The sequence below is a fragment of the Dicentrarchus labrax genome, unplaced genomic scaffold (genome assembly GCF_905237075.1).
Source record: "Dicentrarchus labrax unplaced genomic scaffold, dlabrax2021, whole genome shotgun sequence".
NCBI classification, from domain to species: domain Eukaryota; kingdom Metazoa; phylum Chordata; class Actinopteri; family Moronidae; genus Dicentrarchus; species Dicentrarchus labrax.
The window spans coordinates 14,268,722-14,294,866 of NW_026136713.1; the positions used below are offsets into that span (position 1 = coordinate 14,268,722).

General features: G+C 42.0%; 3 protein-coding genes across 8 annotated transcripts; 2 read left to right on the forward strand and 1 right to left on the reverse strand.

Annotated features, from left to right (window-relative positions):
- Window positions 1-1,616: 1,616 nt before the first annotated feature.
- On the forward strand, window positions 1,617-8,284 carry LOC127375018 (heterogeneous nuclear ribonucleoprotein H). 5 transcript variants are annotated; one of them, XM_051420798.1, is made up of 12 exons: window positions 1,617-1,757; window positions 2,831-2,927; window positions 3,017-3,172; window positions 3,266-3,409; window positions 4,312-4,450; window positions 5,190-5,368; window positions 5,752-5,912; window positions 6,011-6,146; window positions 6,238-6,321; window positions 6,483-6,575; window positions 6,836-6,886; window positions 7,478-8,284. In XM_051420798.1, the coding sequence occupies exons 2-11, from the start codon at window positions 2,846-2,848 to the stop codon at window positions 6,847-6,849; spliced, it is 1,188 nt and encodes a 395-aa protein (XP_051276758.1). In that variant the 5' UTR covers window positions 1,617-1,757; window positions 2,831-2,845; the 3' UTR covers window positions 6,850-6,886; window positions 7,478-8,284. The 5 variants fall into 5 exon arrangements, with proteins under 5 accessions (XP_051276758.1, XP_051276759.1, XP_051276755.1 ...); XM_051420799.1 differs by lacking the exon at window positions 6,836-6,886 and having other exon boundaries at window positions 6,483-6,579; XM_051420795.1 differs by lacking the exon at window positions 6,836-6,886.
- A 3-nt stretch (window positions 8,285-8,287) lies between these two features.
- Window positions 8,288-14,144, reverse strand: rufy1 (RUN and FYVE domain containing 1). The gene is made up of 17 exons (XM_051420794.1): window positions 13,777-14,144; window positions 13,137-13,316; window positions 12,918-13,035; window positions 12,732-12,833; window positions 12,527-12,650; window positions 12,383-12,444; window positions 12,114-12,249; window positions 11,903-12,004; window positions 11,701-11,817; window positions 11,249-11,416; window positions 11,065-11,162; window positions 10,860-10,979; window positions 10,294-10,423; window positions 9,808-9,902; window positions 9,675-9,723; window positions 9,495-9,572; window positions 8,288-9,401 (listed from the first exon to the last, which is right to left on the reverse strand). The coding sequence occupies exons 1-17, from the start codon at window positions 14,111-14,113 to the stop codon at window positions 9,258-9,260; spliced, it is 2,160 nt and encodes a 719-aa protein (XP_051276754.1). The 5' UTR covers window positions 14,114-14,144; the 3' UTR covers window positions 8,288-9,257.
- A 1,048-nt stretch (window positions 14,145-15,192) lies between these two features.
- On the forward strand, window positions 15,193-18,697 carry hbegfa (heparin-binding EGF-like growth factor a). Of its 2 annotated transcripts, XM_051420800.1 has the most exons (6): window positions 15,193-15,488; window positions 16,240-16,482; window positions 16,579-16,777; window positions 16,866-17,021; window positions 17,172-17,258; window positions 17,378-18,697. In XM_051420800.1, the coding sequence occupies exons 1-5, from the start codon at window positions 15,446-15,448 to the stop codon at window positions 17,242-17,244; spliced, it is 714 nt and encodes a 237-aa protein (XP_051276760.1). In that variant the 5' UTR covers window positions 15,193-15,445; the 3' UTR covers window positions 17,245-17,258; window positions 17,378-18,697. The 2 variants fall into 2 exon arrangements, with proteins under 2 accessions (XP_051276760.1, XP_051276761.1); XM_051420801.1 differs by lacking the exon at window positions 17,172-17,258.
- Window positions 18,698-26,145: the final 7,448 nt, after the last annotated feature.

A 26,145-nucleotide genomic window follows, 5' to 3' on the forward strand; every position in this document is an offset into this window, starting at 1 on the left:
GAACTACTTTGACTGCGTGTTCAAACAGTTTCAGATTTGTGTCTCGTCACGTTAGGAAACGGGTGATGCATTTTTAAAAAATGAATATGTAACAGAATTCTGTGAGGCTTAAAAGACAAGATAAAAACACAAAAAAGATGGATCCTGCTCTAAAATGAAGCACGCTGACGCATAGTTTGATTATCTTTACGATTATGTGTGTCTCTCCATGTTCTTTTTTAGCATCACATGCTTCATATTCATACATCTACTAGTATTAGAAGATTTATTTGGATCCTTAACTTAAGTAATAAACAGCAATGTTGCACTATGAATAATCAGAATGCAGTATAATAATTCTTGCACTTGGAAGTTTGCTAATGTAAAAGTAAACATGTAATATCTAAAATGTACTTAAGACTCAAAAGCAAATGTACTGTAGATTGTAAAATTAGTGATAAATTAATAATGACAGAGTATTTTAATGATGTAGATTGTCTAGGCAGTGCCAAGTCTAACTATATATAGTATAGTTAGTATTGTTTAATATGCAGGAATGCATTGTATTTTATAGCAAAGTAACTAGTAAACATCATAAAAAATGTTGTACAGTAAAAAGTGCAACATTTCCCACTAAAATCATGTGTTAGGAGTATATAAAAAGCACAAAATAAAAACACTCTACTACCAATACTTCAAAACTGTACTTACATTACATGGGTTATATCAAGTCATTTTTACTTTCTACCTCTAACAGGTTTACAAATTCATTCCTGGAGTTGTCGCAGCCACTGGCCACTTAACAGCTTCTCTAAAGCAGACAGTACAGAGGAGGGAAAGTGCCTTGGTAAAGGGTATTTCCGATGATGTTGAAGGACGGGAAGCTTCTCCAAATCTCCAAATCTTTGCAGAGAATCCACCAATTTTCCAGCAACTTTTGGGCTGCCACCACACTGACATATTGGACTAACATGATTGTTAAGAGTGTCACAGTTGTCACGAAAAACCTGCAGCCAGGGCTTTTTATATATTGTGCTGTCAACAATATACCCAAATAAGCCTATGCTATCTAGGTTACTGTCACATACGATCATCATCGTCATCATCACCACACAAAAGCTGCTGTGGTTTGCTTTTGGTTGAGTTGTCTTATTAAATGGGGTTTAGTGTTGAATAGTGTCATGCTATTTTGAGTTGGCTTTGACCACCACGAGATTTTTGGCCTTGTTGTAAAACGTCTCTGAGGTACATAAAAATAAAAAAATAAAAAAAGCATTACAAGTTAGTTATTGACCACTGTGAACAGGGTTACTTGGATTTGTAGGCCGGGAGATGCCGCCCGACCAGCCAGGGCCTAGGGCGGCAACGTCATCGTTTTTGGGCGTGGACGCAGGCCGGTCGGTGGCGATTGGTTATTCAGCCGGGATTGCCAGGTGTGCATCAAAACCCACACTTTCTGTACATTTAAATATATCACAAGGAGATTAAGCAAACCTCGAGGTTCTTGGAACTAAACAGAATTAAAAGCAATCACAATAACACTGCTTACAAATTTCTTTAATTAACTGATTATTTTTTGGGTCGTGTTGAATAACGTGTTGCAGTTTGGAAAAGAGTGGCGGTAAATTGTTAAGTGCGTCGTTTTCTAGCTCCTGAAAAAGGGGGACGGAGGGAGCGGGGGCTGTCGTAGAGACCTGGCAACCCAGTGTACGGTTTCCGCTGCATCACGCAGTTCTGGTCAAACATCCTCCGGCGTGTTGTGTCTCCGCTTCAATCAGGTAAACCGAGTAATCCCGATATCACTGCGTGTATCCGAGGAGAGGCTTATTTAAAGTGTGCCTGTGTGAGTTGCGTTATATCGCTACCGGTATGTATGCGAGGTTTTATTTAGATAAATGTTAGTTTTTGTTTTTTTTCTTTCTGGTGAACACTAGCGTGAGAGCTAGCTAACTGTTAACGCTAATAACATGGCGCCGGCTAAAGGCCGCTTTTGTTCTTGTGGCTGGGTGCGGTGGCGAGCGTGCGGGAGACCACGCACCCTGCCGAAAATGAAACAGTTTCTTACTCACTCATTCATACTTAAAGTTTCGGTGTGCTCTTTAAAGCTTTTACCGAAACGCTTCAACTCCGGATGTATTGTTGAATCAAAGCAATCTTAGCTATGCTAACGTGACACATTGTTGTATGGCTAGCGTTAGCTGGCCGAGGAAGACTCCGGGTTCGCGCTCTTTATGAAGAGGTCGCCACAGACTTTAAGTTGAGATGAGCTGCTATCAGGTTGGGATAATTACTTGCTGTTTATGTGTTTAGACAATATCGTTCTTCGTGGTAGGGAAAAGCCACGATATCGAGATTTTGTACTTGGTGGATAACGCTTTCGGTTTGCACTCGAGATCAATCAGACTGCCTCAAGATGGCGCTGCCAGCTAATTCAAAACAGGACCATGCTGCTGATGACAAAGTCTGAAAGCTTTTTCGTTTTTATAAAGCAGAGGCGATTAATTTTTTTTATTGTAGAGGGAAAACAGCGTTTTAGTACACCTACAGAGCAGTAGGCAAAAAATAAATCTCATTGAGCTCCACACATGTAGGTCTCCTTTGGGATTTACTGGCACATGAATGGAGCCACAGTGTATACAAAATGTGTTTGTGGGGATCCATGTAAGGCTTGTGAGGTGTGCTGTAATTCAGGGTATGAAGGAACAGTACAAAAAACTACTTTCTGATCTCTTTAAATACCAGGACCCAAACTATATCCACACTGCTCACCACTTCAATCACTAGTGATCTGTGTTTGGACTGAATTAATGTATGTGTTGAGATTGAATAATAATGGGGTATTTTTCTTCAGGGATTGTGATCAGTCATGGCTGATGAGGGATATGTAGTACGCATCAGGGGTCTCCCTTGGTCTTGCTCCGTGGATGAAGTACAGAGGTTTTTCTCAGGTAGGTGTTTGTTCATTACAAGTTTTACAAAATAATTTTAATTTAAGTAAAAATAAATGTTGTTTGATGATGATACATTTCAAATGCAGATTGCAAAATTGTCAGCAATGGAACCGGCATCCACTTCACCTATACGAGAGAGGGGCGTCCCAGTGGAGAGGCGTTTGTCGAGTTGGAGACAGAGGAAGACCTGAAGATTGCCGTGAAGAAGGACAGAGAAACTATGGGTCACCGATACGTAGAGGGTGTGTGCTAATACTTAGACCGACTCACAATGGTGCAGCTTTCTCAACTTTATGCCGTGTTAACTAATTGTTACATGTCCTCTGTTTTTATAGTTTTTAAATCCAACAATGTCGAGATGGACTGGGTCATGAAGCACACTGGTCCAAACTGTCCAGAAACAGCAGGAGACGGGCTCGTCCGGCTTCGAGGCCTTCCTTTTGGCTGCAGCAAGGAGGAGATAGTACAGTTTTTCTCAGGTAAGAATAGGCCTTGCTCGGGGTTACTTGAATGTAATGTTGGTGGTGAAGGTTTTTTTTTTTTCATGTTCCTTTTCTTGTTTCCTTTCTCCTACTGACATTACAACTGTTGACAGTCTTTTGCATCTGATTTTACAAAAATGTACCACTGGAAAATGATCAATGATCAATACCTACTGTATATTATTACATAATAAAATAACACAATTATTTATGTTTTTGGATTGGTGATAAGTGAGGAAATGATGCCAGAAAAGGAAGCTACTTAACTCTTTGAGGAGTCTTTATATTCAGTTCAAGGGCAGGAATCTTTAATGCAAACACCCTTTCCCATCATATCCACCTTTAGCCCATTTCATCACTTTTTTCCCCCTTTAATTGCATCTAATTTTGTAAAGTGATTTACTTTAATGTTTCAGTTGTGTGTGCCTACTTGTAATTAACTAATGACGGAAAGGGTCTCCCTCATGTCTGACTGGACAGTCTCTTACCCCACTACCATTGTTTATTTTCCCTCACACTCTTCTCTTTTATGTACATTTTTCCTATATACACTGTATGCCAAGTGTTAGATTAGTTCCTAATGGACCAGCAGTAATTTAACTCATGTCACCCAACAGGATCTTGTTCTCTCTTCATCAACACACCAATACTAGCCTGATGTCCCAGACAGTGCCCTTTTCCATATTCTTCCTCTATCTTCTCATTTCTATTTTATCCCCAAAATGCAGTAAATGTAAGTCGTTTAAATGGCCAGTCACTGGTTAAAACTGAACTGGTATGTGTGATGATGTATAGAGTTTTCCATAAGTTTTCTATCTCTCTCTTTAGAGAAAGTTCTCTGTGATTGGGCATGTGATTTAATATGTCCCCTGCTGGGGTTATCTGTCCTTGGGTTGAAGGGTTGGAAATCGTGCCAAATGGGATAACATTGCCGGTGGACATCCAGGGGAGGAGTACGGGGGAGGCCTTCGTGCAGTTTGCTTCACAGGATATAGCTGAAAAGGCTCTAAAGAAACACAAGGAAAGAATAGGGCACAGGTGGGGATGGTTGGTTGGTTGGCTGGATAAGTTGCTTTTCTTATGGTGTGCACCCTCAACATCTAATCCAAATGCAAAACGGACACTATATTTATCTTGGTTAATTAAAGCATATTTGTATTTACCACGGACACATACACAAATTGCTATGTTAGATCCACATATGCCACACATTCACAATGTTCAATGGGAAAATTAGTGCTTGGGCACCATTCACAAATGAGACAAATCCTGAATCACAGTACATGCTTAATTATGAGAACAAATGGTGTCTCAGCACTAAACATCAGTCCAGGTTGATAAATGGTAAGGAGTCTCCCTGGTGGTAAAATCAGAGGGCCACTGTACACATGGATCTGGAGCCCACTGTCACAGGTAATGCTTAGAGTGGGTTGCACATGGGCTGGAGCCCTCTCTGTCTCTCTAAAACTAGGACAATGGCTGTCATGGCAAGGACACAGGACGCTCAATCAGATAAATGTCACTTCAGGTAACCATAAGAAAAGTGTAAAAGTCAATACGGTCCTTATCAATTCGGTCAGCTTCATTTTTGCAACTCAGTTAAATAGTCCTTCTCATCTACTCTATTAACAATTAGCCTTAAGTACTCAAAAGATAATACCACCTATGGACTACACCATGACAGCACCTGCATAGCCCAGTTTCATCAGTATTGAGCAAATGCAGCCTTACCTGGTCCATTCCCCATGCCCTCACCGTGGTATCTCTATGCTCTTAGGTACATTGAGATCTTCAAGAGTAGCCGTGCTGAGGTGCGAACCCATTATGAACCCCAGCGGAAGCCCATGGGCATGCAGAGACCTGGCCCCTACGACCGGCCCTCTGGTGGTCGTGGCTACAACATGATGGGCCGAGGGGGATCCTATGACAGAATGCGTCGCGGAGGCTATGGAGGAGGTGGGTGTCAAGTGGACTGAAGTTCAACTGGCATATGATTTAGTAGTGATATTAACTTGTGTAGTTATTTTTAAAGACATTACTCACCGTACAGTATGTTCCTTCCTGCTAATATGCCACAGTGGATTTAATATCAGTATCTTAAAACATTTTAAAATGAAATTATTAGAATGTTAGTCTTTTTTTGTGCGTCTTGAATGAAATTATTTGATGAAATGAGTCTTAAAAATTGATTTGATTAAGTTGCTATAAAAGTTGCACTTTGCATGTATTTTTGGGAATCATCATGCTGTAATAACTATGAAATGAAACATGAATTGCATCCACAGAAAGATCTTTGTCTAAAAATGGTCACTTATAATTGAACCTGTTGAAACCTGCAGAAACGCTGGATAGGATTAGGGTGAAACGTCCTGATTGTGTGTATTCAGGTGTATCAGACGGACGCTATGGCGATGGCGGCTCTTCCTTCCAGAGCACAACAGGCCACTGCGTCCACATGAGGGGCCTGCCATACAGAGCCACAGAAACAGACATCTACAATGTAAGTCGGAGAACGACTGCAAAATATCTCCCTCTTTACCCCGTGCATGTGTCGTTAAGGTTGCATCCTGAAACATTTTTTCCTTGTTTGTTTCTTAGTTCTTCTCGCCATTGAATCCGGTGCGGGTCCATATTGAGATCGGCCCAGATGGCAGGGTAACTGGGGAGGCGGATGTAGAGTTTGCAACACATGAGGATGCTGTGGCAGCCATGTCTAAAGACAAAGCAAACATGCGTGAGTTAAAAATGCTTCACCACTTCCACCCTGCATATAGATGTTCGCATATAGATATTAGTTATGTTTACGGTTCCTCTTCACCCCTCAGAGCACCGCTACGTGGAGCTGTTCTTGAACTCAACAGCAGGTGGCAGTAACGGAGCCTACGGCAGCCAGATGATGGGTGGTATGGGTGAGTATCTGCAATGGAGATTGAGATTTGTGGCGTTTTTTTTTTGTTTGGATGTAAACGCTTGCACATATAAGAACAAAATCTGAGACAGCAAGGGCTTCACAAATAATTATGATGCTTTAATGTCCCACTGAATCTAATGTGATCTGTTCTCTCCACAGGGAACCAATCGTCTTACAGCGGCGGCCAGCTGAGCTCAGGGTACTCTGGAGGATACAGCAGCCAGGGCAACATGGGGGGCTACAGTGACTATAGTGAGTGCCAGCTCTGTTATTATAGGTTTTTTTCTCCATCCACACTTAACTACAACCTTTCCTGCATTCAACACACTTAAAGGCATACAATTCAGGATTTGTCTGATGCTGTTTGTGAAAGCACCACTCAAAGTTTGTCCCTCCTCCCCGACTTGTGCGAGCCAGAGAGCGCCTTTACTCGAGCTACATAGAGCGTGAATGAGGAGAGAAATAACAGTGAAATCTGAGAAATAAAACATTATTTTCTGATTGTTTTACAGCGGTTACGCTCTAAAGCACAAATGAACACCTCCGAGCAACACTGCAGGAAGGTGCCATATTTCTATTTTTTTTGTATGAATTCCTCCAAAGCATAGCTTCATCCTGTTTGCCCTCGGTCACACAGACACACCAATCCTGCTGCTCTTTATACATCCATGACACAGGCACAGAGTAACCAGGTCACTACATTTTAATAGTCTCAAACTCGCACCCTGCTTGCTGCCCAAAGGTTGATGCAGAGGGCCGGGTCTCTGCAGATACAGACCGCACAACACACTTCTAGTGGGTTATAAGTGATGATTTTGAGAGATTGTTTGATGGCTCTGCACCAGGCTGGTCTTAAGGCCTTACAACAAGGGTCTTAAACATTTTTCTGGCCAAGGACCCCTTAGCTCATAAAGAGAGCCAGGACGGCCTACTACATATACAGCCTATAGTGCTATGTACACCTCGTTATCATGCATATAATAACATATTATAATAATAATTATACATATTTGTTTTTAAACATGTGAAATTTCAGTCAGTATGTTCGATTCGTGTTAATGTGTGTTTTTAAGACATGCCTGTACAGACCTAGAAAAGCTGTGTGTCCATGATGAACTCCTCGGTCCTATAGTGTGTATTCTCTCTCTTGTTAGGTAACCAGGGCGGAATGGGAAGCAGTTACTACGGCGGCAGTGGAGGAGGAGGAAGCAGAGGCTCTATGAATGGACTGGGTGGGGGATGGGGAATGTAGATTTATTTTTTTTCTGTTTCCCCTTAATTTGATGGGTTTTTTTAACTCAGCATTTTGCTGGAAGGACTGGAAACGCAAGTCTCACCTTGTAAACATAGGGTAGGGTCAGGTGAGGTTTTGAAAATATTGAGGGGTAGGGTTTGTATTTTTTTTTTTTTTTTTTTTTTTTAACGTGAATGATCTTCAGAGAGAAGCGAGGTCATTGGTGTCACAAAGTGTCAGACAGAAGCCCTGTTTGTCTTCCCCATTCCTCAGATTTGACACAACACAGAAACCGTGCTTTAAATTTTCATTACCAGGAAGTGTCGTTTTTGTGTTCTCCAAGCACCTGGCTGTTCCTCAAAGTTAATTCATCCTGTGCTGATGGCTTTAACATTAATTTCAATGTCAGAGTGCATGAACAAAAAAAAACTCAGAAAAATGTCTATCTTCTGATTGTTAGACCTTGTTTCATCTTCTACATAGTGTTTAGCCTTTTTTATTTCCCGTTTAAAATGTTATTCTGAATTTGAGACTTCATACGGTCAGCGCATGTTTTGTTTTTCTTAAGGTGTGATTGTTGATGTAGCGGTTTCTCTGAATGAGTGCTATATGAACGGCAAATGATTTTCAGATCTGCTGACATAAAAGGTTTCTACTGCTTCAAATGCTATTTGTATTTCCTGTGCACAAAGTGAATAAACTAGTCTGGAATATCTAATTGAAACAAGCATTGCAAAACTGGAGGCTTTATTCATTTATCAAATACCTAGATAAAAAAAACATTTGGTCACCATTCCCAAATTAAGAAAATGGCTTTGTAGCAGTCCACAATCCACAAAACCTTGTTGTTATAATACATTCTAAAATAGTCAGATTTTAACATTCTACAGTCATTTACACAATAGGTTTGCATGTTATCCAGCAGTGGGGCCATAGCTGTAAATGTTAGTTGAGTAGATGAATGACAAGCTGAATGATAAAGTGAAGTACACGTGTTCTATGATCCAGGTACACAAATGACCCTCTGAAAACCAACAGCAACCTTGGTGTAACCTCATCATAATCTACATCCATGGTTTGAATTAGAGAAACTACACACCTTTTTTAAATGATCGGTTTATCCAGTACCATATTGTCAAAGTGATTATTCCAGTTCAAATAAACATTGATCACATTTATATCCTAAAATATCAATAATGTCAAGTCTTGTTAAAGGTCCAGAGTGCAACACTTCAGAGGAACTATTGGCAGAATGGATTATGATATTCATAAGTATGTTTGCATTAGTGTATAATATAAATGAACCCAAGAATTAGACATTTTCCATGTAGTCTGCCATGTTTCTACAGTAGCCCAGAAGGGAAAACCAAACACTGGGTCTAGATAGGATAGCTTTAAAGTCTGCAACTACACTGCTAGCTGCCACTGAATCATACACACTGGATCTTTAACATAAAGTCTGCATAACTATATTAGATCATCCCAGCAGTGTTAAAAGGTGGCCCATATTTAATACAGATGAACTAATGTTCCTGAATTTCAGGTAACAGTGGAAATGGAACACCAAATCACATTTCCATAAGATCTGATGACATTTCTCTTTTAACATAAGTAGTAACTTGGTAGTTGAAAATCATAGTGGATGAGCATGTGCAGTGTTAGAAAGCAGATGTAGAAACGTCGAAGTTCGCAGGTGTTTGTCAGGAAGCTTTGGAGGTGCTTCTCTGCAGCAGGAGGGAGTGGCACATATCGCACACCCGCACCGGCCGAGGGTAGGAGGGTAAGGCCAGCTCATTACTGGAACAATTGTTGCAGTAGATGTCTCCGCAGTTTCTACAATGGTGCTGCAACACACAAACATGGAGAGCTCGTTGACATTACTGGGCAGATGAATATTATAAAACGTACAAATAGGATGTGATGGAATGGGAGCCTACCTTTCTGCGTGCGATGGAGAACTCCTTCTGGCATTGCTTGCATTGAGTGGCCTCATCGTCTTTCAGCCATGCGTGGCCCTGATGGGAGAAACGAACATAAACGATGTGGCTTGCTCAGGATTGTTTTTCAAATTTCACAGCATCAATTGTAGACCAAGTACACAGCTCTTTGTATTTTACCTTCAGAGCTTTATTGACCTCCTTGAAGTCCTCCATCTTAAGTTTAGACCTTTGACAAAGACAACACAAAAATCTCAGAACATGAAATGGTACACATTATTAACAAATAAATGACAAAATCAGTAGTACTGACTGGCTGAGATGCAGTCCCATCTCCTGTAGAGCCTGTTCCTGCTGCTCACATGTCTGCTGCAGCTGCTGCTTCTCCTGCTTCAAATCCTGCAGCTCCTGTACCATCAATTCACAGGAAGCAAGCACCTTAACATCTCAATGCTGTACAGGATTATTAAGCATGAGAAACACTAGTATGAACAATGTTTTGCTGAGGCTGAATTGAACGACTGCAATTACAATGTAAATATTCAAACAAGGACCACTCTTAAAACTGCAGCATTTAAAATAAATCCTGGAACAGGTTTGAGATTAAACTCCAGTGGTTATTTTGCGTATATCTGGTAGTTGTGTTACTTATGTTCTCAATTCATTTCTGCAAAACAAACTGCACCACACATAATGATGAAGCAACATATAAACACTAGTTATTTCATCATCCACTTCCAGAGTTGACTGACCCTAACCCCGGTGTGTGTGTGTGTGTGTGAGAGAGAGAGACACTGACCGTGTGCAGGCCCTGGAGTTGTTGCAGCTGTGTGCGGAGCTCGATGCTGTTGTCCTGTTCCCGCTGGAGCGATTTCTGAAGGCTTTGTCTCTGTTCCCTCTCAGTGCGCAGCTCGTTCTCTAAACCCAGCCTGAGAACAGAAGGAATGTGGTGATTCTTGTAGCTAATTTAACCCTCTGAGTGTGTTTTGTTTTTTTTTTTTTTACTTAATGTATGAAGAGAATTAATAACACTAGATTTGGACTCTGACAACTTTATATCTGCATAACTGACTTTTATACACTTTTATTTGGTTTTAAATTTGAGATTAAATCAAGTGAAAAACTAAACTTATATTATATACACTATATTCTATTAAAATTAAACTTGACACTGAATTAGTACTGGGCACTTATTAGTTTTTGAAGAAGCCATAATTATATCTAGTGCACCTTCAAAGGAAATATTTCCAATTTACAACTGAACTGCTCCTCAGTCTAGCATTAACTCCCGTAGGCCAAATGTTATTTACATATATATAGTCGTATTATCCTTCTGTATAATTCTACTGTTATTATTTTTTTCACCTTATTGTATCCAGGTCAGTCAGTTGTTTCTGCAAAGCATCCACTTTTCCCTCCAGCTCCACCTTCATATCTTTGTCTGACTGGTCACTTTGTTTGCGCTCTCGCTCAGAGTTCTGTAGTCTGTGACACAAACGACAGAAGAGAGGAATTATATTAATTTGACGCATATATCCTTTTACCACACTGAAACATGCACAATAAATACCTCTGCTCTAGTTCCATCATGACTTTCTCCATTTCATCCATCTTCTGCTCAAGCTGCCCAGCCTCCGCCTGCTTTTTTTCTGCTTCTCGTTCCCAGTCCTTAAGAGCCACATAGACTGTATTATTGTGCGTGTTGTCTGACTGAGCATGCGGGAGGAAGAAAGGTTGTATTCATGTGTGTCTACCTGAGCTTTGTGGAACATTTGCAGGTTAAGAGTCTTGACTTGGTCAAGTTGGAGCCTCAGGGCTACCAGTGTGTCTTGTTTCTCATGCGAGTCCTTCTCCAACAGCTTCATGGCCACCTCCATCTCCTGCTTCAGGCCCACCTGGAGCTCCAACTCCCGTTCCAACTCCTGACATCATGCATTGTAAACATACAAAAAGGCATGAGTCAAATTTAGTTCTAGAGTCAGTTCAGAAAAGTTCAACAAGACACTGAGTTGCCAAATGACTTACACAAACCTCACACTGCTGGCTTCTGTCTAATAACAAAGTATGAAGAGTAATTTGCACTTCATGCTTCCCACCTAAAACCGATCTTCAGCCTCTACCCCATCACCCCAAACAGAGCAGCCAAATCACCTTTTATTGCAATGTGATTTATATATTCTGGTGCTACAGCCTGTTGATACCTGACCTGGCGAATGCGCTTTTCCTCTTTATACTGCTTCCAAACCACATTGTACATCTCATCCAGGCCCTGTCGGGTCTGTTTGTACGTCTCCAGTTCCACCTGGCTGTCCTGAAGGGCTGCCTGGAAAAACAAACACATCATACAGATTGGATATTATTCAACTTTGGAGAGGTTTAGTTGCAATTTCTCCTGGATGATTTCTGACCTCTTCCTTTTTCTGGCTGGACTGCAAGATGGACTCATTCTCCTGTCTCAGCTGTTCCTGTTCCTCCCGCAGAGAGTTGATTCTGTCTGTTGCCGCTGTCAGCTGAGGACAATAAAAACACTCATCAGGTCTGTGCACAGATGTTATGTTGACATTAGAGAGGAATGCCTTCTTTTTAGATGGTTGATGTAGATGATAGTTGACATCTGACCTCCTCTACAAGTTTGCTGTTGGTCTTCTCTAGAGAGTCCATCTTAGCCTGAAGATCAGTGACGGTGCCACTTAGGTGACGATTTAACTCCTCGATGTAGTGCTTCTGATCTAATATGACTGTCATCTTGGAATCACTAAAAGAGAAGAGTTGAGTGTGCATTAGGTCTGTTTGGAACTGAATTGCTCTCATGCCAAGGGCTACGATTCAAACTGAAATGAAAAGCAGTGTAGGTGAGATGCTCAATCCATCTGAAAGTGGGCACTCACTCTTTTGGAGTCTCACTGTTAGCAGGGTCTTTCAGATAAAGGGAGAAGTCAATGACCCCGACCTAAAAGGAACAAGAGGCTGATCAGTGTGTGGACAAAATGAGGTGCCGGGCCGGTTAGCCCACAAAACCTTTCGGCACTCACCTGAGAATCAAGATCTTCCCCTTTTATACAAAGGTTAGCGTCAATTACGTTGAGGCCCACCAGCAGCCCCCCCATCACTGCCCCCTCCTCCTCCACCATCAATGCTCCAGAGTCATAAAACTCACTAAAAAAGGACAGAAAGAACATGTTACCATTTACATATAAATGCTATATTAAGCCCACATAACTAACCATGATTACTAACCTCAGGAGATCTTTGCGGTCCAGCAAAGCTTTCATATAGTCCGCTACTTTCTTCTGCATGAGTGCTAAATGCAGCCACGCCCTTGCCCTCCCCAAACCAGTCCTAAAATAAGAGAATAACAACATTAAAGCCACCAATAATCAAAACAGTTGTTAGGGATTCCTTATATTGTAGGTATAGACATACTTAATGCCGGGAAGATCTCTGGCACTTGTGGCAATGTTAACAGACTCTGGACACAACTTCTCAACCAGCTCCAGAGGTCCCCATATGGACTTGTTCTGACCAATGAAGGATTTCTTGGCTGAAAGACAGAATGTAATTTCTGCTTGCTTTCCGGTACAAACATGGGATTCGCATGACTTTAAAAGAAGAACGAACTCTGCTCAAAAAGATCAGTCTCACCTTTCAGCCCGTGTTTGAGGCAATGCTCCAGGACAACAAAGAACTGCTGCAGGGGAGGGTACTCCGAGTCCAGCGTCCTGCCCAGACTCAAGGAGGACTGGATTAACACTTTGATGCTCAGCTTCATCATGCTGAGGAGGTTGGATCTCTCTATTGACATGGGGTCTTTGGGGGGCAGAACTGTAAAGGATGCAAGTCAAAGAAAGAAAAAAAAAAGCAATTACATGATTAGTCCAGTTCATAGAGCCACTGCAGGTGGGGGCGTGGATGACCAGGGGGGAGAATATTAACTTTATTTCACATAAATGCAACACGTAATCTTTTTTTTTTTGAGTTTGTAACTAGTTTTGAGGTGGTGGAAAAGTTTGAGAACCACTGAATTAGTCACATAAATGCAGGCTTGGAGGATATATCATGCAAATGTGTCTCCATAAAAACGCAGCCAGAGGAAACAGCGTGACTTTCTGCACGCTCATCAACCCATAAAATCAAAGTTTTACTCTTGAAGTCATGTGTTATGTGTGACAGGTGGCAATTCACCCCCCCCAAGAGGAAGTATGGACTTTATGGCTTCAGTCTTTTACAACTTAATGGAGAGTGTTGGTTTCAGTGTCAAAGATTAATAGTAGCCACAGCCTACCTGGAAGCTTTCTTGAGGCGTTGTCCAGATCGTTTTCGGGCTCCGTCTCCGTCGGGGAGCTCGCAGCGGATCCCTGTGAGGGATTTCTCGGGGCAGCGGCGTAGCTTACCCCGCTGCTAATCGTCTCCGTGGCCTTCCGAGCCAGAGACAGGAGGGGAGCCGACCAACTGTTCTCTGCCGCCGCCGGAGCCGGAGTCGACTTCTCGGCCCGGTCCTGGTCGTCGCTGCCGCCGGACTCGCCGTCGGTCGTGACTCCCGAAACTTCGGGCTCATCCGGCGGCTGTTTTGCTTCGCCATCCTCAACAGCTGTGTTTACTTTCCCTGCCTCGTCGGCCATGTTTGTCCCCCCCTCCCCTCTCGCATTCACGTGACCGCACCAGAGCAATCACGCGCGCTCTGAGAACTTTCTTCTTCTTCGTTGGATTTATTGGCGGTTATGAGGCCACCGTATAGGCGCATTACCGCCACCTACCGGACTGGAGCATGAAGCGCAGTTGACATTAACCATCTCAGCCAAATCAGTTTAAGTAGTTAATTCAATTATTATATTTCCCCTGATGCCTTTTCCCCTTTTCTAATGTATTGTTATGCTTTGCTTCCTTCCAATAGGTTTATGGTCTTTTTTTTTAAAACTGATTAATATAAACTGAAATGAAAAGATTGTATTTTTTACCTGCACTAAAGGCCTTTTCCACAGAAGACATTTTATGTCACAGTAGCAAAACAAATGATGGCTGAATTCCATTTAACTGCTTCAGTTTCAGGGTCAGTGGTCCTGCTATAGTGCATGCTGGCTATAAAGGCCTACATTGATAAATAATCACCAGCTGCAGGACCTATATGTTCAGTCTCTGAAATCTTGTGAACCATTTGTGAATATGCATACCATATTGAACTGATAGTCAGATTAAATTGGAGTTAGTTGAAGCCCTTCGGTATTTCATATTAGTTTAATTTGTTTCAATAATTCTGATTATTTAATCAGAATAATAAGGTTAGCTTTACTTTGTCTGATCATCTACTTAGAGCAGGTATGATGTAGTTCCTACCTCTACCACGGGGTGGCGCAGACAAGCTGTTCATTATTTGCCTGTCGCATCTCCTCAGGTGCTTTTATTATTTATAGGCCTAAAGAAATTAACAATCCGTCTGTATGTCTGTCCGTATAAAAGTAAACATCTTAAAGTACAGAGACCAAAAAACAGGGAAAAACACTTCAGGTAGACCAAAGCTTTAAGAAAAAGATGAAATTAACAGATAGTATATAATTGCTGGAAAATAATGAATTTCCAACAGCCTCCACTGAAATGTATACAGGATGTACATGAGCACAGGACCACATGCAGCAGGCCGCCCGGCGGTGCAGATTTGTAGGCGTGGTGAATGGTGGAGGGCTATAAATAGCGCGGAGAGTCTGTGCGGACTGTCTCTAGCTCCGCTCCTCTCACACTGAAACATCCGAGACGCACCAAAGACCTGAAATCACACGAAGGGGTAGCAAACAAGCAGAATTAATTCTCACAAACACATCGAGAGAAAAAAAAAAAGAAAAAGAAAAAGAAACGAAGGAATATTTACGGACAAGTGGAAGGAATACAACTTGTTGATCATTATATATATATATATTTTTCAACTTTTTTTCCCAAATATCACTGGACGTTTTGCCATCATGAGGATTTTCAGTGTTGTGCTCCTGCTGGTTCACGCCTTGGGTGAGTTTCATGTGCGCTCCTGTTAGAAAGCAAGTTTATTCCTCTGTTGAAGGTTATTGTTATGTGTGTTAAATACTCTTAACTGTCTCTTCTTGGCTGTCAGTGTAAAACCTCTCAGGCATGGCCGAGCTAATAACAAGTCTTGTAAACTTCATAACCTTTAAGGCAACGGTTTTCATGATGCCAGGCTATTCGGGATCTAATGGGGTCATCTCTCTATTTTAGAGCATGCTTTATGTAACTGGATACATTTATTTTTAACTCATATTCTTGCCTGACATTAGCTAACTGTCTGTCCATGCATTTTATGTGTGTGCGTGTGTATATAGTGAGAGTATGCCAACTTCTATTTGTCCCCTCACTACATTTCCCGTCCAAAAGCCCACAAATCTAAACTGTCCCATCTGAGGGAGGCTCTGTAGTTCAAGCCCCCTCTGTTTTTGGCTTCAGGTTCCACTCTGCTGAAGTGCTCCTGAGCAAGGCGGTAAATACCTACCAACCCCTTAAGGACCACACGCTCTATCTGAGCTTGTGCATTTCCTAACAGGCACTGAAAGCCAAAAATCCCAGCCTCCTTCTGCACAACATGTTTCGACTTGCCCTCAGAGGTCCGGCCCACCTTGGCACACTAACCTGTGTGCATTGATTGTCCCCTGGAGGAAGACTTTCTAAGGAGTCTGTTCTGTTAAAGACTGTATCAAACCAAACTTGCGTGCAATCCCTAACATTTTACTCTTATTCTCTCCTCCAGTGGTGTCCAGAATGGCCAGTGGCGCAGCGGTCGACAGGTATGAGAGCGACAGGCAGAGGCACAGAGCTGTTTTCAAGTTTTTGGACACAACCAAAGACAGGACGGCAGAGGAGGAGAGCATAAGCGTGGGTGCGACAACGGTGGAGTATGGTCAGGAAGGCGAGGAGGAGGGGGAGGATTACGATGATGAATATTATGAAGACGATGGCATGTCTGGGGACTCTGAACTGGAAGTGCCACAAGGTGAGAAAGTTTTTCTCAGTTTCTAACTACTGTTTTCTATTTAATTTTTTTACGACGATTAAATGTAATTGTTCTGTTGTTCTCTTTTTGGTTTAGTTGCCATGTCAAGCAAACCCAAAGACCCATCTGCCATCCTGAACGCTGAAAACACTGAAAGACAGAGAGGGAAAGGAAAGGGGAAAAAGAAGGGGAGAGGCAAGGGAAAGAAGAGGAATCCTTGCCTGAAGAAGTATAAGGATTTCTGCATTCACGGCACCTGCCAGTACCTGAGGGACATCCGTGCCGCATCTTGTGTGTAAGTACGAGCTCTGTATCTGCAACACTATCTCCCACCACTGAATTATTAACCTGACTAACCAGATCCCTCTCTGTCCTGTCTGCAGGTGCCTCCCAAGTTACTCTGGGGAACGGTGTCAGTTCTTCACGCTGCCCTTGGAGAAGCCCCAGGAGGGCTACAACAGGACCACAGCTCTGGCCGTGGTGGCAGTGGTGCTGTCGTCCATCTGCCTCACTATCATAGGCCTTTTATTATTGCTAAGGTATGTAAAACAACTCATAGATTCATTCACAAACACACACACACACACACACACACACACACAACCATACACAACCATACACACAGTAGCTGTTACTTGTCATAGACAGAAAATAGTCTAAACAAGCTCCTTTTCTTGTGTTTATTGCAGGTTTCATAAGCGGGGAGCGTATGATGTAGAGAATGAAGAGAAGGTCAAACTAGGGTTAGCATCCAACCACTGAAGAGACAAAGAGAGGTGAGTAGTAGAGGAACAGGCCTACAAACACATACACTGACAAACACTTGGCTTGCTTCTTTGTTGCCTAAATGAAAGAAGGTTTTGCTCACTGCCTCTTCTTTTTTTTTCCATGTTAGGCAAAGATGCGGAAATTCTACCTCAAAATAGAAAAGAGAAGTGAACTGCAAAAAGAGGTCCTGGAGGGAAAAAGGATCGTACACGTAGAAGGGAACAGTGGTTGTTGTCTGCCTGACCCTCTGCTAGACGTTCAGATGAAAAAAATGGGCAGCTATTCCTTGAAGGCCTCAGAAGAAGACGGCCCGCCTGAAACTGGAATACTAACGGCCCAGAGGATGGACTGGAGATGTGATGAGCAAATAGGTGATAAGCACGAAGGAACGAGGAGAAGAAGAAGAAGGACACGCCTAGACTTTGTGCTGCTTCTTGTGAAAAGAGGCTGTTTCAGACTTAACTGAATAAGAAAAGATTTTTAACAACGAGAGCTCAACCTGGATTTTTTTTTTTTCCTCAACAGACAGCATTTTGTATTTTCCTGCACAAGTCCATCTTTTTTTGTGTACAGTAAACGGTATATTTATAATTTTAATTTATTTATTTAAGCTAACTGTATTTATAGAGATTTTAACCACCATCAACAGTTTTTAAAATAATGATGTTACAGTTGTTTTTATATTCCTTATTGGACGATATTTATTTATGAAACAGAAAAGCAAACAATGCAGAAGCTCATTGAGATATTAAGTATTTCATGAAACGAGATATGACGCATAAATATCTGATCTCTGGCTTTCATTTTTGGCACTCAGTAGATGATCAATAGCACTGTGATTAATAAATTGATCGTTGAATAGACATGATCGCTTTTTAATTCTTCAGAGGGAGTTTCATTGAGAGCAATGTCTTTCAGGAAACACCCTGCTCACACTCACACAGTTACACACATTCACACCTGGAGGCTGCCCAGCACAACCAGTTGGATCTGTCAGCCACTGAGCAGCTCCACTGTAGAAGTGGTAGGGTTTCAGGGCCCTTGCTCAAAGGCACATAAGCAGTGGTAATGAGGCAGGGGAAAGCACTACTCTTTGAACCCCCGTCCACCTATATTTATCCTGCAGATTTGGGGATCTTTAGGGCCACATTGGGCTGATACAGATTAAAGACAGCATAAAAACACAGCGTCTGTATCGTTAACTTTTAAAAAGGGAGTCAAATATCTAAAGCACTGTAGCAAGAATTTGGTATGAATATGTTGTCCTGTCATGTTGTCTTACCCTCATTATAGGAGAAACTCCCTCAGATCCATGTTCAGCTGTCAAGCAAAAAATGTGAATTAAAGTGTTCCACCCTTTCAAATCCTGTCCTGTAGTTTTGAAGTGATTGTGTTATTTATGTGATTTTTTTTTTTCAGAGCAAAATTAAAAACAAAAAAAAAGTTATTCCGAATTTTGGACTCCTTTTACTTCATTATATCTGACTATGTAAGTCAAAGCACTGTGTTCTTACCATTAATAGCTATCTCAGATGTTAGATCAGTTAAGTAAAGTCAAGTTTATTTTCGCTCTTTGGGTTCACTTCCTGAGTCGGGCCACACATTAATGTGATATTTTAGAACGGCCTGTCTGGATAATGATAACACCAGTGTGTTCTTTTGGCCTATTCAGGAGCTGTAATTATAGTAAACATAATATTTTTATTTCCCGTCACCCTGACGTGTGAGCGACTGCTTTTAACCAAAGCACCTGTATCCTGGCCATTAGTGCTATTATGTTCAGTGCTCAAAAGGCAAATATATTTAGTCAGTGCTCAGTAGATATGCACTCAGAAAGCCTACCTAGTTTATTTAAATCTGGTTATCTGGATAGGACACAATGTGTTTCTCAGTGGGCTTTCTCTTCGGACCAAATGTAAAACGAAGACATTATCATCAGTGTCGTGTGTTGACAAGAGCCTCATCAGTCTCACTGACAGATCAATCATAATGAGTGCGGTCAGGACTCACTTACCGCCGTGTGTATGTACTGAGCCACGGGGGAACAGATGTGCGGCGTACAGGGCAGGGAACACCTGATGTACAGCCACAACACATCACGCCACAGCACCACACACCATTACTCACACAGCCAACAGATGTCATGTTCAAAGACACACTACCAAGTTTAACATCTGAGACCTCAACCAGCCCTGAATGCCACAGAGTTCAGAGAGACCACATACGGCAAATACTAGCAGGATGCAACAATGCTGTCATGTATGCTGCACACAGGCTTAATAGGGGTAAGGAAAGTCAAAAGACCCAGCTGGACTCAAAGGCAGGCTGAGACCTAGCCAAATGTTAGTCACCCCTTGAAGTCACCTCCTACACGGATGTTGTTACACCGACACTGTGTGTGTGTGTGTGTGGGAATGTGGTACAGTAATGCCTTGGTGCTGCATCTGTGTGGGTTGCACGGGTTAACCGAACCATTACAGGCAAAAATCCACAGCAGAACTTGATTGTTTACATGTTTGCGATGGGATAATTTTCAACGCTGTTTGTGGGTTTGATTCCCATACTTTCTATATATATTGAATCAACAACATACTGTTGGACTCACACGTTCACACTGGGGGATGGTAGTTAAAGACAGATGTTCAACTGAACCATAAGGGTGTGGTACCTGATTCAGGAACTCCTCATACCATTTGTTGAGCAACTGAAAAACAGAAGTTCAGCATCTAACTTTATCAGGAAAAAGCTCAGTTTGCAATTTTAGTAGAACTCACTTCGTGTTCAATTCAATTCAAAACACTTTAGTTGTCTATGAAGGGGCAGCAGGTTTGCAAACACAAAAACACATAAGGTTAACATATTGTCGCTGTCCAGTGAACACTATGCATCTCCAAATTCTGCTTCTACTTACAGCCTTAAAAATAGCTTAAAAATGACCAAAATTGATGCAGCAGAACCAGAGACATCGTCTTTTTTTAATTCGGCAAACTGTTCTTCTTTGTCGAAACACCTATTACACACAACACAACTCAACCACTGGCAGTTTGGTCAGAGATTTGGTTGTGTTATGCTCATAGCAGCTAGCGTTGCCTCGACCCACTAGCCTCAAGCAGAGTTGAGGAGCACTACAGAGGTCTGGTAAGCTCACCTCTTTCTAGCTATACATTCCCAGGATTATTTCAGATTCTGATTTTGTCTTTAACCACAACAACGCTGCCTCAAGTGACATTGATTGAGGCAGTTTATCATATTTTACGCAGCTCCCTCTGGAGCCAAAAAAAAATTCATACAACTTCTTTCACATATGCAGTAGTACTCCCCAAGACCGAAAACACACAATTTCCACAGTTCCTCTGTAAACTCTGTAAGAAATAGAATAAAAATTAAAAACCCTTTGGATTGTCTGAAAAATACAGCCTGTCACAAAGCTGAAAACAGACGCTTTTTTAGTTTGATATTTTTGGAGATGTGACAATATGCCGATGACTTTGTTTTCTCAGTTATAAATAAATGTAGTTAATTGTAGGATTTCATACGCAATATGAAGGTGTATATGTGAATTTGCAAAAGTACACGTGTGTACGTGTGTTTGTATGTGTGACAGGGGGTAGTCATTTACAGTAGTGGAGCCACCTAATCCCGGCCTCTCAATGTCAAGTAGCAGAGCACACAGAAATAGTGCTGTGCAGTCATGCTCACATAGCTGCTATTCCCGGGGCTGATGGCCACCAAAGAGCCAGAATGCTGAGAGAGAAGGGAGTTCGCTGCTTCTGTTTCTCGGTGGTCTAGTGGACCAACGCCAGGAAATAATGTCCGGTATGGTGGACCATCATCAAGGCATCAGCACTGCACCACTCCTGAATTTTCCTTGTAGGGTCACAGTAATGGCTCCACAGAATCTCTGCTTGTCTTCGCCTTCTGAGTGTTTTTAAATGTTCCTAGAGAGACTCAAAGAGGATATTTCCACAGCTCAGAAGGAATTTCCTTACAGGTTGGCCAAAATTCATTGGAAGTGGCAGAATTCATTGTGTGCCACATTCTGGTGGGAATTTCCGGTGTACCAAGACCGCTATTGTTTTTAATCTTTTTTTTGGCAGCAGTTGTTTACGTTAAGGTGTACTCACCTAAACTCATTTTAGGTGCCTTTGTCTGGAACATAAAAATACTTTTAGACTCACAAAAAGGTTTCCAACTAACTTTGTGATTCACGATAGTCAGTAGCAAAAAATAGTTTATGACGATTATGTTTTGAAGATATGATTTTTAAGAAATAAAGTGTATATCATACATGTATGTTTGAAGTTGTTTCCTTAATGCTGATCACCAATGTAAAGCCTACACAGTAGAATCATTTACTTGATGATTGCTGATACTGCAGCATATGAGAGTAGTGATAATGTTGTACAGTTGTAGCCATACAATATTTCTCTCTAAAGCTTTTATGATATGAATATATGATTATGAATATCTCAATCCATTAGTAAAGTAAACCACTCTGTTGTCTTGATACATTGCCAAATAGGCTTGAGTAATGAGAAGCTATAGTGGTTGCATTGGATTGAATCAGTGTGAGGAGGGTGAGTTTGTTGTGAAAGGTGCTTCCTGGCATGCTGAGGAGCAACAATGGGTAATTTCCACTCTGATATGGAAGTGCGCACGCCAACAGTTGGAAATATAATCATTCTCTGACCGGATATCATCAACAGGAACATATTACTACCTGACATTAATGAGTGTCTATGTCAGAATCTGCTTTAGATGTGATATAGTTTGCTATTCCGGCAAAATAAAATGTGTTTGCATGACAGCAACACAAACTAAGATTCCCAACTTCTCTTGTGAAGTCGCAATGAAGCATCAGCACAGCCTCAGTGTGCCACTCAGGCCTGATTGATGAGGTGACAACAGGGACACAGCCATTGTTGCATGACAGACACAGGCTGCAGTGGATCAGCGTGTTGTACACAGCCTGTATCATCCCGTTTACACGGTGAGGACAGCCAAAGGAGGAGGAGGACGGGGAGGATGACAGGAATAAAGAGGAGTGAGACATAAGGTCGACACGGTAACATGAGAGGGGGAGCGACAGATAAAGAGAGAAAGATGGAGAATGGGTCAAGGTGAGAACTTCTACTTAGGAGGGTGCTGACTTGTCTTCGCCTGTGTGTGGATAAAAAAGATTAAAGAGTCAGAGGAGCGGCGTCAGTTTGTCACTGCCTCACTCTTCCTTCTCAGGTCCTTTACTTTGGTTTACCCTTCACTCTTTATTCTTTACTCCTGTCCTCCTTACATCCCTTTCCCCTCCTCCATTTCCTCATCCCTTTTCCTGTCTGCTTTTTCTTCCTTTTAACCATAAAACTGACACATGCCATTAGATCAAGGACAGCCACATAGGTCCCTGTAGCCTACAAAAGGCAAAATATTAAGTAATGAAGGCTCAATTTTGATTAATTTAGAGGATATTTACTTGCTGACCAACACCCCTCATTTGTTAGATTAAAAGACTTGTCATTTCTTGACTCATGCCCACTCCCTCCACTACTTCATCAAGCTCAGCTACTTCTCTTAACCTCAGACATTTTTTTTACAACTGCATCAAAAGCTACAAGGGAAATAATTGCTGCTACGAAAATGACCACGGCCTCAGATGGCTGCAGGAAACACCACACTGTACTTTTCGATCAGTTGCAGCATTATCAGTCAGCTTTTACATCTATACCAGGATTCCATTAAAGTAACAGCTTGACATTTTAGGTAATATGATTATTCGCTTTCTTGCTGAGAATTTGATACCACTCTCTTGTCTGTGCATTAACAATGGAGCAATAGATTCAGTAAGCTTAGCTTAGCATAAAGAGTGGAAGCAAATAACCAGCCTAAAAGTTCTAATATAAGGTTAAGCACCTCTTACACGCACTAATTAATATAATAACATTTGATCTTATTTGATTAACTTTGGAGAGACTCCTGTTCTCCCTCTCAACAAGAACACTGCATCCCAAAATATTAAACGCAGACAGATCTACTTTAAAGTTACAGTAAAAAAAGATTTCAGCTATGGTTACATTGACGACACATGTGGTTACTGGTGATAACAGTTTTATTACTGGTCACAGAATCCCTTTCAAAATGCCTAGTGAAAAGAAATGTTGTCTACCACATCACGTATCGTATGGACATGCATTATTCACTGTCATTCGCTTCAGTGTGGGGAAGCAATGTGAATCCAATTGTTTTGTCCTAAATCACTCATTCTGTTTCATAGCCTTAAAATCTAACTTAAAGGCTTTGATTTAAAATTGTCAGGTTCACTTTTTGTTTATAGGACCCCCCCAAATGGAGTCAAGTCTGCCCCTGCTCCACACTGCTGCTTTCTATGTTAGCAGAGCTGAAAAAGCAGCTTGGCTCAGTCCACTTGCTCCTGATGCCAGCAAGAGCTGGGCAGGGATACCAGCAGATTCCCCTCTGCTGATGTCACCCTGCTGGACAGACACTTGTTATGTATCATGGTCACACTATTAAATTCTCACTGAGGTCTATTTAGGCCCCAAGGAGGCTGATGGTGGCATTGCATTACTTACTGGGTAAGAGGAGAAGAAGAGAGGGTTAGAAAGAGAGAGAGAGAGAGAGAGAGAGAGAGAGAGAGAGAGAGAGAGAGTCTGGTGTTGGGTTAAGAGGGGATAAGGAAAAAAAGCCAGGGAAGAAACTGGATGTAATTGACCATTCACCTAATCACCGCTACCACACACACACACACACACACACACACACACACACACACACACACACACACACACACACACACAGACACACATAAGCAGCAAACAAACAACAGCCTGCCGGCAAACACACAGGAAGACTGAATGACTGCATGCTTGACTCATCTGTTTTCTCTACCCCTTACAGCATGCCCTGTAGTTCACTGAAATAAGAAAAAAAAAACTCCTCCCATATCCGCCCATGTGTGCGTGTATGTAGAAGCAGGCACCTAATGATGGTTTTAGAAGATCAGCCCAACGCGTGCTGGCCAGTTGAGCTGGCTGACACCACAGCTTATGACAAAGGAGAGGCAGACGGATGTCGGAGCAGACGGCAGCAGGGTTCCAGGCATTCTTCTTCACTGTGTTTCCTTTGTGGCGGGCTGCTGTTGACACTGAAAGAACACCCCACCCACACACACACACACACACACACACACACACACACACACACACTCCCACCCCTCACCCCAAAGGCAAACACTTTAAGCAATCTTAATTGTTCCAGATTGATCCTGGAAGAATTGTTGGGAAAGAGTGAAGGGATTTTCATTGTGGAGAAATACCTCAATGTGCCACAGATAAGTGTATTTGATATAAAGGCAGGGGAGGAATGCCCGCCCCTGTCACTCCAAAGAGTCACTAAAATAAGAAAGTCTCTTTCCATGCAGTAGATATAATCACAGAATACTGATTTAACTGTCCAATAAAACAATCCCAGACGATGAGTTCAATAGACGGATCTACTGTAGGAATGCTGTGATGCAGTAAGAAGACTTTGTGACTGGAGCAGCGTTTATGTGTCAAATTTCTGACCCTTGTCCTTTCTGAGTGGAGTGTGCATGTTTATCCCCATGGTTTCTTCACTCTCACTTTGTGGTTTAAAGACATGAAGCAAAGGCCAATTTTAAGGTTAAACTCTACAATCGACAGCCATGCTAGCAGTTCTGTGAATCTCCCTTTTAAATGTTTTTCAGCCAAGTACCCCCTGACTAGCATATAACATTTTTGGTATGAAAACAATGCCTATATAAAGAGGTACAATACGCATAGGCTATACAATATAATACTGTACACAACAATACATCACCATGAACATGGTTGTGTTCTTCTTCTGTGGTTTTATGCAGTTGATATTTTACGGCAGTTAACTATTTTGGTTTTTATCAGACTTTACAGTTTTTTGTTGAACTTATAGTATAATTATTTTAGGAATTATGAATGACTGAAAATCTTTTTTTTTAAATACACTCCAAAGTAACCCTAGGAGTATGTTGAGAAACATTGGGAGGAAAAGTCAATCGTCTGTACCATATTTCATGGCAATCGATCCAATAGTTGCTGGCACATTTCACTAAAAACCTCAAATGTCAACCTGCTAGTGACGTAGAAGAAAACAGGACAGCATCCTTGGGGAATCATGACTGTCTGCCAATCCATCAAATACTTGTTGAGATATTTTAGTCTTGACCAAAGTGGTGGACCAACCGACCGACCGTGTTTGAATGTGTTGGACTGTCTTCATGTATAGCCCTTTGATAGACTGGCAAGGTGTCCAGGGTGTTACCCTGCATTTTGCTCAATGTATGATGGAAAGTCCGTGACCGAGGACCGGAAAGTTTAAAGCTAATGAAGGAATGATTTTCCCTCTTTTGAATTTCTTCATTCATCTGCCTTCATCTCTCTGACTCCCCAACAAATTTACATCCCCCCCTCCCCACGTGAGGCCGCCCACAGGCTATTAGTGGGGTCCCTGACCTCAGTGAGACTTTCCCCTCTGCTGCTCTCTGTCTGTTCGTCCACCCACTGTTACTCTGTGTGTTCCCTCTCTCCTGCCACAGTCTGGAGACAGTGTGGGAGCTGTTCGGAAAGCAGGAATGCAGAGGGAGCGCTCAAAGCTCAGCTGCTGGAGGACAGAAAAGGGAGGAGAGGAAGACAGGAGAGGGGATTTTTCCTTGGATGAGGTCATGGATGATGGCTTCTCTCAGAGCGAGAGCTGAGCTCGTGGCAGACGCGCCCCTGACCTCCCTCTGCCAGCATGCGTGCACACACACACACACACACACACACACACACACACACACACACACACACACACACTCAGAGGGAGAAAGGGCTGATCCCATGGAAGCACTTG

Excerpts from the sequence above, each read along its gene's own strand:
- LOC127375018 (XM_051420795.1), top strand. The coding sequence starts at position 2,846 with ATGGCTGATGAGGGATATGTAGTACGCATCAGGGGTCTCCCTTGGTCT. Across the intron at positions 6,147-6,237 it reads TAAAGACAAAGCAAACATGC|AGCACCGCTACGTGGAGCTG; the intron begins GTGAGTTAAAAA and ends TTCACCCCTCAG. Across the intron at positions 6,576-7,477 it reads GGGGGGCTACAGTGACTATA|GTAACCAGGGCGGAATGGGA; the intron begins GTGAGTGCCAGC and ends CTCTCTTGTTAG.
- rufy1 (XM_051420794.1), bottom strand. The coding sequence starts at position 14,113 with ATGGCCGACGAGGCAGGGAAAGTAAACACAGCTGTTGAGGATGGCGAA. Across the intron at positions 13,317-13,776 it reads CGCCTCAAGAAAGCTTCCAG|TTCTGCCCCCCAAAGACCCC; the intron begins GTAGGCTGTGGC and ends CATCCTTTACAG. Across the intron at positions 11,818-11,902 it reads CCAGCCAGAAAAAGGAAGAG|GCAGCCCTTCAGGACAGCCA; the intron begins GTCAGAAATCAT and ends TTGTTTTTCCAG.
- hbegfa (XM_051420800.1), top strand. The coding sequence starts at position 15,446 with ATGAGGATTTTCAGTGTTGTGCTCCTGCTGGTTCACGCCTTGG. Across the intron at positions 16,778-16,865 it reads ATCCGTGCCGCATCTTGTGT|GTGCCTCCCAAGTTACTCTG; the intron begins GTAAGTACGAGC and ends TCCTGTCTGCAG. Across the intron at positions 17,022-17,171 it reads GGCCTTTTATTATTGCTAAG|GTTTCATAAGCGGGGAGCGT; the intron begins GTATGTAAAACA and ends TGTTTATTGCAG.